The sequence below is a fragment of the Patagioenas fasciata genome, chromosome 1, assembly GCF_037038585.1.
Source record: "Patagioenas fasciata isolate bPatFas1 chromosome 1, bPatFas1.hap1, whole genome shotgun sequence".
NCBI lineage: Eukaryota > Metazoa > Chordata > Aves > Columbiformes > Columbidae > Patagioenas > Patagioenas fasciata.
In genome coordinates, this window is record NC_092520.1 from 176,951,448 (window position 1) to 176,964,264 (window position 12,817).

General features: G+C 46.8%; 2 protein-coding genes across 2 annotated transcripts; one reads left to right on the top strand and one right to left on the bottom strand.

The window, feature by feature from the left end:
- Window positions 1-892: 892 nt before the first annotated feature.
- Window positions 893-4,150, bottom strand: MPST (mercaptopyruvate sulfurtransferase). The gene is made up of 3 exons (XM_065833087.2): window positions 3,996-4,150; window positions 2,814-3,463; window positions 893-2,206 (listed from the first exon to the last, which is right to left on the bottom strand). The coding sequence occupies exons 2-3, from the start codon at window positions 3,403-3,405 to the stop codon at window positions 1,908-1,910; spliced, it is 891 nt and encodes a 296-aa protein (XP_065689159.1). The 5' UTR covers window positions 3,406-3,463; window positions 3,996-4,150; the 3' UTR covers window positions 893-1,907.
- Window positions 4,151-12,811, top strand: LOC136099105 (thiosulfate sulfurtransferase). Its single transcript, XM_065833073.2, has 2 exons — window positions 4,151-4,805; window positions 12,322-12,811. The coding sequence occupies exons 1-2, from the start codon at window positions 4,220-4,222 to the stop codon at window positions 12,618-12,620; spliced, it is 885 nt and encodes a 294-aa protein (XP_065689145.1). The 5' UTR covers window positions 4,151-4,219; the 3' UTR covers window positions 12,621-12,811.
- Window positions 12,812-12,817: the final 6 nt, after the last annotated feature.

Below are 12,817 nucleotides of genomic sequence, written 5' to 3' on the forward strand. Positions count from 1 at the left end.
CACTCATTTCAGATCCCTGCACACTCTGTATGCTCAGGACTTGCTGAAATGCCAGTTCCAAGTCCCTGAAGAGACAGGTTGTTTGGTTAGAAGCAGGTAAACTGAATGTTTTCAGTCACTGGAAATGGCTGGAAAGAAAGGTCAGGCTATATGCATGTGGGCGGAAAACACAGGAATAAATCATCTGGACTGTTAAACTTTAGCTCTGCAAGAGGTGAGGAGAAAGGGGGCTTCTGTGCATGCAAGTCAAACCCAGAAGAAGCCAGGACTGCAGCCAACAGAGGCCAGAAAAAAAAAATGCAATGAATAAACACTCTCTGATAGGAAAAGATACAGTCCTCATGTTCAGTGGCTACACAGGGGCCCTGCAAATCTGTGACCCTAAGCACCCATGGCATCCCCTAGAGAGGACGACCCCATCTTTTTCAGATGTCCACAGGTACCTGTTGTTGCAAGACCAAGAACAAAACCCATCTCATTAACTTTCTAAATTACCAGTGGGTCAGAATAGGTGCAGGTTTTGTTTTGTTTTGTTTTGTTTTTTTTCAGAGGGGAAAAACCTGGAGAGAACAAATTCTTAGGCATTGTCAGGGATACCCAGCGGGATTTCACTCTCAAATATAAGGCAATGGTCTTGGGAAAAAATTGTGCCTATTTGTCTGTAGGTCTCAATTCCCCTAAGTTTTAGGCAAGAAAACAAATGGACAAGGAATGAAAGGAGGAAAATGTCAAGAAGTCCCAAGAGAGAGATGTGCCATTGTTCTTCCTGGGCCAAAGAGCTTGTTAAGGTTAAGAATAGTAGTTCTAGTCATGGAGAGAAGGAAACATCTCATTTGAATCACCAAGGCAAAAAATAAGAGTTCCTGAAAAGAAATCACTCACATAAGTTCCATTTAGTAGAAAGTCCTTGAAACACATGTTTATTTATCCTTTTTCAATCCCATAATCTTTTTTTTTCCCCATGCCCCAAGGGGAATTTTGAACCATGGGGTACCAAAAAGGTTAAGTACACATGGCAGCTAGAGTCCGAGTGCAAGAAGAAATCCAAACCAAGTCTCTAACCCAAGTGTCCACCTAAGAAGCCATATTTTCTCCTTTAAGAACTACGTCTTTCCTCAAAGTTTTGCACTTAAAATGGCCATAAAGTGCACAGTTTCTAGGAGAGAGGCAGAGAGCTGGATCATGAGCCACAGTTATACCAGTCTGACCATCCTGTGAGTGAACATGGTGGAACGTCCCAAGTCATGAGCTTGGCTTGACTCTATTACTTCCCTGTGCTGCCACCAGCACTCTCTCCCTTCCATCTGATATGGTAAAAAGATCACAGAATCACAGAATGGCTAAGGTTGGAAGTGATCTCGGGAAGTCATCTGAAAGGAGGTTGTAGCATGGAGGGTGTTGGTCTCTTCTCCCAAGAAGTAAGTGGTAGGATGAGAAGAAATGGCCTCAAGTTGTGCCAGAAAAGGTTCAGATTGGATGTTAGGAAACATTTCTTCATGGAAAAGGTGAAGCAGTGGAACAGGATGCCCAGGGAAGCAGTAGAGTCACCATCCCTGGAGGTGTTTAAAAGACGTATAGATGAGAATCTTAGGGACATGATTTAGTGCTAGATTTACATTACGGTTGAACTCAATCTTGAGGGCCTCTTCCAACCAAAATGATTCTATGATTCTATGATGTGGTTCACTCCACCTGCTCATGCAGGATCATCTAGAGCTGGCTGCCCAGGTCATCTTTATGATCCTAAGCAGCAGGAGGAGTAAGGAGAAAGTGCTGAAGTATCATGTGCCCTTAGTTGTCATCCAACACCTTCACCTCACAACACTTAACCAGGAATGCTAAATCCATCTTGTCCAAATCCTGTTTCAAGGCAAATTTTCTGCACAGGTGGGAGACAAAGTAACTTATTACACCGTCTTCCCCTTTCCCTCAGAAATAATATTTTCAGGCTGCGCCCGCATGTACCATTCCACCCAGGCCCCATCGTACACAGCAACATCTGGTTTGCCACAGAGGAATGCTCCCAGAGCCACGTGGCAGGCAGTGACCCCAGAGCCACATGTGGCTACCACTGGCTTTAAGAGGTCCACCTTCTTCTCCTGGAACAGGCTGCGGATCTGCTCAGGGGTCTTCTCTAAGCCAGACTCTGTGAGGAAATCAGTGAAGGGGATGTTCGTCGACCCAGGGACATGACCAGGCTCAATTCCTGGAGGAAAAGCAATACAGATAGGAATTAACCTCTACAGTCTAGGACAAATCCACTGCAAAACCTGTTCTCTGTTTCACTGGGAGGGATATTTATTATATAGTATATGTTGTTAAAACAAATACATACATTTTTGTTAAACTTTGCTTTACTAGATTACCGATCACCCAGGAACAATTGCTCTAACCTTCAGGTTACCACATGGACACAATTCTGCCAAGTTCTGTTCCTCCTCTCAGTTGCCTCCACATTTCCCCTCCATCAGAGCAACCCACTCTGACAAGGCACTGAGTGAAGCACCTGCACAGGCCCTTCTGAAGGGAAGGGTACACGAAGAGAGTAACGAATATCTTTGGGGTGTATGAAAGCTATGTTCCTCACCCCAGCTCCTCATGAGTAAAAAATGATACACAGTTTCCCACTCCTGAATTTTCAAACAGCAGTACTTGCCAGGCAAAGGAGAAGATGACCGGTGGATACACTGTCTCAAGTCTCATCCCATAAAGGACAACTATATTTCCCTTCATTACCTCTAGAGGAATCAAACTGATGGGCACCTTAAATGAACCCCCTTTTTATTACGCCAATGTCTTACAAGGCACATTACCATCTCGGGGCTCTGGCTCTACTCCCTGGAACCGTCCTGCAGCACGCGCATCCACTAGCTGGAAGCGGTGGGAATCCAAGTTATCTAAGACGTCCTCGTATGTTTTCACCAGGGACTTGTCCAAGGAGGCGTGGAACTCAGTGGGAGCTACCTGGCTCTTTCCAGAGCTCAATGCATTCCCTTCTTGCTGCCAGTTCTTCAGGCCACCATCCAGAAGGGATACGGCTTCATGTCCAAAGGCCCGGAACATCCACCATACCCTGGGTGCTGAGAAGAGACCTTGGTCGCTGCCATCATACACCACAACATGGGAATCATTTCCCACACCAAGCTTCCCCACGTACTCAGCAAAGTCATCAGCCCTGGGCAGCATGTGATCGTAAGGTGAAGTACGGTCGCTGCACTGGTCAATGTCAAAGAAAACTGCACCAGGGATATGGCGCTCCTCAAATTCCCGCTTCGGGTCCCGCTTCATCTTCGGCAAATACCAGGATGCATCCACGATTCTCAAGGCCAGGCTGGGCTGCTGGGACTTGATGGCTTCTGAAAGCCATTTTGCAGACACTAGAGCACGGTAGAGGAGTTGCGACATCGCTCCCGAGTCCTGGCCAAGATTACCTGATTCCCGAGGTCTGCCTGAATCTACCTGACTGTAAAAACAAGAAAACTGCAAATTAGTGACCAGCCTCACAGAAAGCGGCTGAACAAAGATGCACCTTGGGACAAAAGAGTTGTGTCTGCATGCAGGTGCTGCCTAAGCCTACCATGGGGGGTTTGACAGCTCCAACCCTGGGAATAAAAGGTTTCACAGAGCTCAATCCAAACGGTGTCCCGAGCGGGTGAGCCATGGCACAGTCCTGCCCCGGCCCCGCCACCTCCCGCGACCACCTGCCAGCGCTGACAGCGGCCACAGGGCAGTGGGGCGGCCCCACGGACCCCGGGCGAGGGGACCGGCTGCCCCAGGCTGAGTCGCGGCCCCACAAGGTGCGGATTCTGCCCCACCGCGCTCACCGCCGCGGAGCCCATCTCCAGCCGAGGCCTTAACGGGGGCCTGGAGCCCCCCAGGTAGTCTGGGCTGCCACCGCCTCCCGCCCCGGACACCCCCAGCCCCGGTGGGGCCGCGGCTGCCTCCGCGCCGCAGCAGGAGAGGGAGCGGGGTCAGTCCACCTCGGCCCCCCGTACCTTCGTGGTGGGCCTCAGCCGAGCAGCACCCGCCCTCAGTCCCCGCCAGCCATGACAGCCGCCGGGGGCGGGAGCCGAGACCCTCCCAGCGGGCCGGTCCCGGGCGGTGCGGCCCGCCCCGCACCGCCCCGCCGGGCCGCGCCTCCCGGCCCGCTTCCTCCGGCCGCCGCCATTTTGTGTGTGTTGTCAGCGGCGCCGTCGCTTCCCGGCCCCGGCCGCCCGAGATGGCGCCGCAGGTGCTCGGCAGGGCGCTGGTTACCGCCAAGTGGCTCTCGGAGGCCGTGCGGGCCGGGCGGGTGGGGCCGAACCTGCGGGTGCTAGACGCTTCTTGGTACCCGCCGCAGGAGCGAAACGCCCGGCAGGAGTTCAAGGAGAGGCACATACCCGGGGCCTCCTTCTTCGACATCGAGGAGTGCCGCGACAAGTCCTCCCCCTACGACTTCATGCTGCCCAGCCCGTCCCACTTCGCTGACTATGTGGGGCGCTTAGGGGTCGGCAGTGACACTCATGTAGTGGTGTATGACGGGGACGAGCTGGGCACCTTCTACGCCCCCCGCGCCTGGTGGATGTTCCGGGTGTTCGGGCACAAGGAGGTGTCTGTGCTGAACGGTGGCTTCAAGAACTGGGTGAAGGAGGGACACCCCGTCACGGCTGAGGTCAGCCAGCCCGAGCCGGCTGTCTTTAAGGCCAGGCTGAACACGGTCCTGGTGAAGACCTTCGAGGAGATGGTACAGAACGTGGGGTCCCTGCGGTTCCAGGTGGTGGATTCACGCCCCGAGGGCCGGTTCCGGGGGACCGAGCTGGACCAAGGTAATGGAGGTGGGAATGGCACCAATGGCGGCTACCCCCTGCGCCAAAGCAGTATGAATGTCCATACTAGTCTGGGCCTAGCGACTCCTCCCAGTCAGCAAACATTTTCCTAATGCTCAGGCATGCCTCAGCCTAACTCACTGATTCACCTTAAGGGATCCAGAGTTGAGCATTCGGAGCCCAGTGCCCTCACAAGTTGCTTTACTTGTAGTTGACTGTAAAGCTGCAGGAGGAAGCAACAGAGAAGGTCTGCAGTCACTTGGCTCCAGCATCCTCCATCTCACAGCCTGCAGAAGTTAATCAGACAGAATGCAAACACAGGAGCTAAGAGCTCCCAGGGGTTTGTTCAGGGTCCTATCTAACGCTAGCAGACACGCGCAAACTATCAGTATTCATACAGGCGTCTCTCACCATAATGAATGCACCAGCAAAAGCGCAGGTTTTGGGCAATACAGTAACCCAAGGGACACTTTCCTTCTTGATCTTGTTCCCAGCAAACAGAGAACTTGCTTGAGCTGATCTTTGTCCTTTTGCTCTCTGCCATTAAATCTAACAAGCTCAAGTAAGAAAAGACCCAAACCCCAAGCCTCTGGTCTGTCAACCTCTCTCTTTTCGATACCCAAAGTAGAAGAAACAAAAGCTGATTTTATAACAAAGGTCAAATACTGAACACACAAGCAGCAGGGGTAGGAGAAGTCCTGTGCAGTGCGGACAGCTGGTACAGCAATGTGCCTAGAATGAAATTCAAATGGGTTGTTAAAGGAGGCCCTTACTGTGTAATTTAAGCCTTGGTATATCCCAGAATAACTTCTCTGAGGAGGAGTCACAGAAACAGTTTAAAAAGAAATGCAGAGTTTCAAAACCAAAGCACAGAAAAGCTTAGCAACAGTTGTTGGGTCTGAGTCCAGCTCCATGCTGCAGGAGTTGGCATGTGGAGGGCTCCGTGGCCCTGAGATGGTTCTGCGCTGCTGTCGCATGGGCAGGTTGTCATTCTCTTCTGGCTGTTCTCTTGTGTGTGTGCGCTGCTGTGCAACCATTGAACAGGACACTGTTTCCCACGTCCAGACTCCAGGGTGTTTGGCTGTAAATGGCTCTGTACATGTGTTTCTCATAAGTGTCCGCAGTGAGGTCCTCCCAAACACACTCAACCTGTGCAAGATATCATGGAAGGTGAGAAAGGTAATGGGTGTGACAGAGGAGACTTGCAAGGGGAGAGGGGTAGGTAATCTTATAATTTATTCTGTTCTTTTCCTACTGCAGCCCATCAAAGTGAAGGTTGAATTTTAACCTCAAGATGTGAATAAAATGCTCCTTGCTGGGAGCTGGTGGACTTCACATCTGTTTCCCAAAGTGGGAGCTGTCACCAGGTGACAAATACCGTAGCCCCTGACAGAATCTTGAAAGCAGATTTTTCCTTTGAAATGAGTCAGCATGGAACAGTTTATTTGTGGTGGTCTGTATTTGCTTCCCACAGCAGATCCAGCAGTATAACCACTCCAGCTGCAGCTGCTTGTTCCACAGGAGCCTGACAGCCTTCTGAACCAGGCCAGTCAGTAGCTGCACTACAGTCAGCAGTGGGTAAAACGAAGCACTTACACCTAAAAGAGCAATTTGAAATCAATGCTGATTAATTACAGGGGCCATCCAATCAGGGAGGAGAAACGTTGCAATTTAGAGAAGAAGAATGGTCTTGAGGTTAAGGAACTTGCTGTGTTCTCAGGTGATTTCAGTTTAATTATTGCCTCAGCTCTTGATTTCCTAATTAAGTCAATTAATCTCTCCAGTTCCATGAACTCCATCTCTAGAAGAGGCTAATTTCAGCTGACTCTTGTACCTCTTTAGGTTTTCATTTCTTTATGGTATGAATTAATTCTCCCTGTTTTATTTTTATGCAGCAGCTACCTTGCTGGGATTTTTAAGTGCTGTACCATTTAAGGTAAGCCATAATACATGGCTAATTTTTAGTTGCTGGAGGAGATTTACCAAGGTTGCCAGGGTGGAAAAAAATAGATGTCATTTCTATTAACCAGGTCTCATAGGTCTTAAATACAGCTATTGATTTGGATGAAAAAGCTTGGATGTTCATGGATGGTGTGAAGCGTAAGCCCATCAGATGTGCAACCTTGACCCATGCACTGAGTGACTAAAGGTGTCCCTGCACAGTGCTGTGTTTCTACCTGTGATCAGCAATGGCTCAACCAGGTTCTGCCACAGTGTCTATACTCAGGCGCTGTAGGGTACAGGGCTATGGAACCAGCTTGAACTGAGACAATCCCAGGCAGTCCACAGGCAAGTGATAAAAATAAATACATAATGGTTACCGGTGCTGACTCTCTTGCAGTACTGGGTTCTGAAAACTGAGGAACAAGAATTCTGGCTGAACAAATGCATACAGAAAAGTTGTGAAATTCTGAATTTTTTTGCAAACACCTGAGAGACGAGGGGAAAAGTTGCCAGACAAAAAATCTGTCATCCAAAAAAAAAGCAAATCCAAAGTAATTTAATGAGCTTCAAATTATTTTTCTTCTTATTCTCAGCCCTTGAGTCATCCTTTTCTCCCTTGGGCATGCGCAAAGCTTAAGGTTTTGCCCATCTTCCCAGCTCTCAGTCCTCCCTACCCCAAACATAAAGCTCCGCTTGAATGTTCAGTGGCAGTGAGTGTGAGAATGAAATGTTGCTGGTTCTTCTCCTCTCTTCTGCAAGTGGAATCTGCAGCTGGGAGTGGAACTGGCTCTACTTTGATCATAAAGTAATACTCATAGCACAATGTGGAGAGTGAGAGACTTTATCCAAGTCTGTTTCAACTCACAGGAACCTACAATCCAAAGCTGAGGTTGACAAACATCAGCTTCCAGGATTACCACCATGGCCCTGCTGGTTCTTAAAGTTGACTCTTCTGGCTGTATACGCACACAGTATTTTGACATTGGTGGCAAAGGCTTATTCATCCGACTGCGAGGGATTCTCAAAGGGCTGGCCAGGATTAAGCTTAAAGTGTTCCTTCCAATGATTTCATGGTAGGTTAGGTGAGATCACTAATGGTCCTTTCTGAGGTGTACAATTTGAATGGAAGAGCAAGATAAAAAAGGAGGCAACAGAGGAAGTGTTTGGAAAGGAGCAGCTATCAGCAGCCAGCCAGTTCCAAGACCACGGGGAGTTGAATGTGGACAAGGCACATCTTTTATCTTTTATCTTTTTGACATTTGGAAATTCCATCTGGAGCTTTCATCGCAAAGGGAAAAGCTAGAGAGAAGGCACTGTAATCTTAGCTAGATAAATACCCAACAAAAATTATATATTTAAGCAGAGAATCTTAACAGATGTGGAAAAGAGGGTTAAACTGTAGGAGATAACATGTAACAGGTTAAAAATTGTGAGGGAGGGTTGCCAAAAGCCAAGCTGAGTGAGGCTTGGCAAAAGAAATTAAAACATAACAAAAACTGCTGGACCAAAGTGGATAAAAAGGCAACAAGGAAAGAAAGAGTAAATAGGGTTGCTATGCAGTTAACTGGGTTTCTAGATGAAAGATTATTTGGTATTGCCTCAGAATTATACTGAGGCTGTGCTACCATTTTTCTTCTTTTTTTTTTTTTTCTCCTGCAGAGAAGTCTACACAGCAGGGAGAGGGTTAACAAAAAAAAAGAGAAGGGAGCAATGATAATGTCTACAGAGGGAGTATAAACAAAAAATATTCATTGGTGAGGCAGACAATCTCCATCCCAAATATGTGTCAGAAATCAGTTGTGACATTGCAATCCCATGAGGCAAGAATTTAATAAATTTAATCAGAGCATGCCTACGACAGAAACACTAGCAAAGTTTGTATTTGTATTTAAGGTAGGAGATACAACACAACCTAGGCAGCTGTTGATCTGTTATCATAACATGGATAGACTGGAAGGCTTTCAAAAACAATTCAAGAAAAAAAATACTTGAAATTAATGCAAAATTGAATAAAATACCTTGGTAAGCTTGCATTGCACCTAGGGGCTGTATTTCCTTGCCAACAGAACTGATGTGCCATATGAGAGAAATGGGAACATGCATGCCTGGAAGTTATGTCTGATCTTCCAGCCACTGGAAGTACCTATCAGGTAGACTTATTCCATTCAGACTTCATTAATACTTTGGACATAATATTAGAGGGGCAGTTTTTAGTTCAATGTGAGAAGAGGGCAAATAGCACACGTACTGTTAGATTCCCAAAAAGCTGACTGGAAGGGAGATGAGGAGGATAAGAATAGCTTGTGCCAAAAGCAGATCTGAGGGGCTGGAAGTTGCCAGCATCGTCCCATGATTATGCCTCTGTGTTGTATTTCGTATTTTTCAGAATCATCGAGGCAAGAGGGAGTTGCTACTGAAATGTGCTGCTGGCACAGCCTAAGGAAGGTTTGATCACATGGGGAGTGTTATGTGAGGTACCACCTGCAGTGATGGAAGTACCAAGAAGTATAATGCTACAGAGAGCAAGGCTGGATGCTTAGTAGCCTAAAACACTTAATTACTTGTGTTTCTCTTACAAGCCAAAGAGCCACATTTGGAAGCAGTAGAAGAGGGTAAGACTTGGATGAATTAGTTTGGTGCAAGATCCTCAGATGTGAGTTGGCCTTGACAACAGCAATTATTATCCTCCTCTCTACCAATCAAGATACTAGGAAATGCCGCTGCCTTATCCAGAAGCCTGGTGGTCACCTAGAGCTGTTTCTAGGGTGTCCAAGGCAATGAACAGTGCGTCTAACGAGTTTTTACTGGGTTTAGGCTGAGGATCTGAGGCTGTTGGATACGCTGAGCACTCACTACCAGTATGTTGGAGCAATAGCAGGAAGGGAGAAAAACTATTTCAGCTGCAGGGCAATGTCAGCTCAAGGATAAATGCTGTATGGGCTGACTGTGACAAACTTAACAATGCAAATGCATATTCCTCCTCACGTGAGCAACGAGGTGGGAAGTTTCATGGCATGAATCCAAACTGGGTCTGAGATGGATGCTTTTATGACAAGGAGCCTATGAGGTGATCCCTGTAATAGCTGGGAGCCAGAGTCTGTAATCCTGGGGTTCTTTCCTGGAGTTTCTGAGGGTTACTGCATGAATCTGGCAGGGAGTTTACTCTGTGTCATATAAGGCAGGAGCAGATGTGTCATCTCCCCCATTCAGATCCCAGCTGCATCCAGCCTTGTCTTCCAGTCCTGTGTTTCTCTGCTCTTGTCCTAGCAGAGAGAGCTGATAAAACTTCCTCAACCACTCAAGAGCACTTCCTAGGCAGTCCAAGAGATTGTGGTTGTGCAATGTCAGCTCCTTCTTTCAGCTGAACACTCACATACATGAGCAAATGCAGTTGCTACAGAATTCCCCAGCTTTTGCAGAGTGCAAGCACTGGTCTCCAGCTCCAACAGACTTTTGAATCTCTGCAGCAAGGAAAGTTTCCCTGTAGATCAAACTCAAAAATACTCTAAAATGAGTCTGTTCTTTTCACATCTGCTTAGCTCCTAACTGAAGAGTTGTTTAAGGGTGGTGAGTGTCTGTCACAGCAGTTCCCAATAAGAGAAGGGTCACAAGCATACCTATTTTAAGATGTTTGAACAGTCTAGGAAAGCAATCATGACCATGGGGCCTGGGATGCCTAAGAACTGAATTGGTGGCCCCACAAGCTTCTGTGAGCAAGAGCTGGCCCTTCTAGTTCAGCCCCCAGGACTTTTTGATCTCCGTGCACTTCCCAGTGCCCTGGGATGGTGTGAGAGTGTTCTGCAGCTCACAGACTTGTCTGCGTTGCGGGGTGATCACCAGCACTGCAGCAGAGCCTTGCAGAAATCCCTTGCCAAATGACAGGGTCAGGACCATTCACTCTGGGAAAGTGGTAGCCTAACCCTGACATGTAAGTCTCCAATAAGAAGATCTGCAGTCTGAGAACTACAAACAAGGTTTTTTTGATACTCATTTTTTGGATTACTTTTATTTCCCCTCTGTCATACAGACACAATATTAATGAATGTAGGTTTTGCAGTTCCCTGTACTGAAGTGATGAGCTGTTTTCTGGAACTGGAAAAAAATGTGATGAAAGCATCAGTCCAAAACATTGGTTTTGGTTTTTTTTAATGTTAGTCCCTCCAGAAGTCAGCAGTTTTTCTCGTGACTTCTCGCTGTAATGCTAAACACTGAAGGGTACCTGAGGTGACTAGTAGACAACAGTGTGAGATTTGTAAGACACTCGAGGAGGGTGAATTAAGAGACAAAGAAGGTCCATCTGGAACAGGGAGAGATCTTATGGAACTGACTCAGGGTAGCTTTGATTGTCTTTAGGCTCTCAGTCCTTGTCCAGCAGAGCAAAAATCCCCTCCTCAATATCCAACCAAAACCCTGTTTTCCCCTTGTGACATATCTCATGGCATTGTGACATCACTTTACATGAGCGCTGAAACCACAGTATCGTTATGATGTGTGATGTCAATCTCTGACTAGCTGTACTCCAATCACTTGACTGACAAAGGTTCCCTGCCCCAATCTCTGAGATCAGTTGCCCTGATGACTTAGGCGCATGCAAAGCTGTCAGTGAAAAAGATTATACTACTTATGTGGCTTTCCCAGGGCTGTCTTCTTAGAAACTCAAACCTAGCAAGGAACCGTTCCCTAAAAAGCATTTTCAATGTAATATGTAATGTTTCCTGCTCCAAGGAGGCTTGATCCAAAGCCTCTCAAAGTCAGTGGAAAAGTTTCCAACAAATGTAATGGACTTTGATTAAGCCCACAGTGACAGTTTGAATTTGATGAAAATCTTATCCACCATATTTTTATATCTGCATTTCTCAAAAGACCTTGTTCTTGAGATGCAACTTTCAACTTGCCTGGAGTGGTCAGTTATACCAGTAGAAAAACAGAATACCTGCTGATTTCGTCCATGGAGCGGATAAAAAGTAGTACAAAATCTAAATTCCTGCTTCTCTGACCCCATTACCCCAGGTTATCTGCCTCAGCAGTAGTGTGGCTGACTTTAAGGTTGCATTACTTTTCTAAAATACAATTTTAAGGTGACACAGGAATTAACACAGATCAAAAAGCTACTGTCACAAATGATACATACAAGCCATACTTCCTGCTTCTGAAAACTGTCACTACACGCTGCTGGCACACTTGAGGAAGGTCAAAAATGCACTGTTGCATTTCTCTTTACACAGAACCCCTTAATGCCTTTTTTAGCATCTTTTCTGTGGTGATTCTTTGATTCTTGTCACATCTAGGGCTTCTTCAGATTCCTACCTCTCAGTGCTTTCAGGGGAGAAATAGTTTGCTAAATATTCTGGATGTTTTGACTTCAGCAAAGTTGAACAATCTTTGTCTTTCTCTTTTTAGCCCCATACTGCTTTGCGTCTTCATCATTATCTGAAATAAATTAGTATTAATATCTTGGAGAGAGTGGAAGTATCTGCAGTGATGTCTCATTGATGTTTCTTCTGTAGGTGTCTTTCATCACTTATGTTAATGTCTCCTTGCTCATGTTTACTTTTCTTGTTCTCTCTTTCAGGGCTGGAATCTGGTCACATCCCTGGCTCTGTGAACATACCCTTCCACTCATTCCTAACAGAAACTGGCCACGAGAAGAGTATTGAGGAGATTCAACAAATATTCCGTGAGAATGAAGTGGATCTCTCAAAGCCGCTGACAGCCACATGCCGCAAAGGTGTCACAGCATGTCACATTGCCTTGGCAGCCTACCTGTGTGGCAAGCGCGATGTGGCTGTTTATGATGGTTCCTGGTCAGAGTGGTTCCACCGTGCCCCACCTCACTACAAGGTCTCTGAGTTGAAGCGCAACAAGGGCTAGAGAAGGAAGAGTTGTTCTTGGACAATGAGATCTACCAGTTGTCTCCAGCCCAGGGTACAGGGAAAGGCAGGAGATGGAAGTACAGAAAAAAACATGCTGATTTATATTTTGTCAGTTTTTCTAATAACGATAATGAGATTTCTATCAATCTGTCGGTTTCTCATAGTGAATAAAATCTACTTCTAAGATGATGCATC

Coding starts and splice junctions, on each gene's coding strand:
- MPST (XM_065833087.2), bottom strand. CDS start 3,405: ATGTCGCAACTCCTCTACCGTGCTCTAGTGTCTGCAAAATGGCTTTCA. Junction 2,207..2,813: donor AGAGCCAGAGCCCCGAGATG/GTAATGTGCCTT, acceptor CTTTTCCTCCAG/GAATTGAGCCTGGTCATGTC.
- LOC136099105 (XM_065833073.2), top strand. CDS start 4,220: ATGGCGCCGCAGGTGCTCGGCAGGGCGCTGGTTACCGCCAAGTGGCTC. Junction 4,806..12,321: donor GGGGACCGAGCTGGACCAAG/GTAATGGAGGTG, acceptor TCTCTCTTTCAG/GGCTGGAATCTGGTCACATC.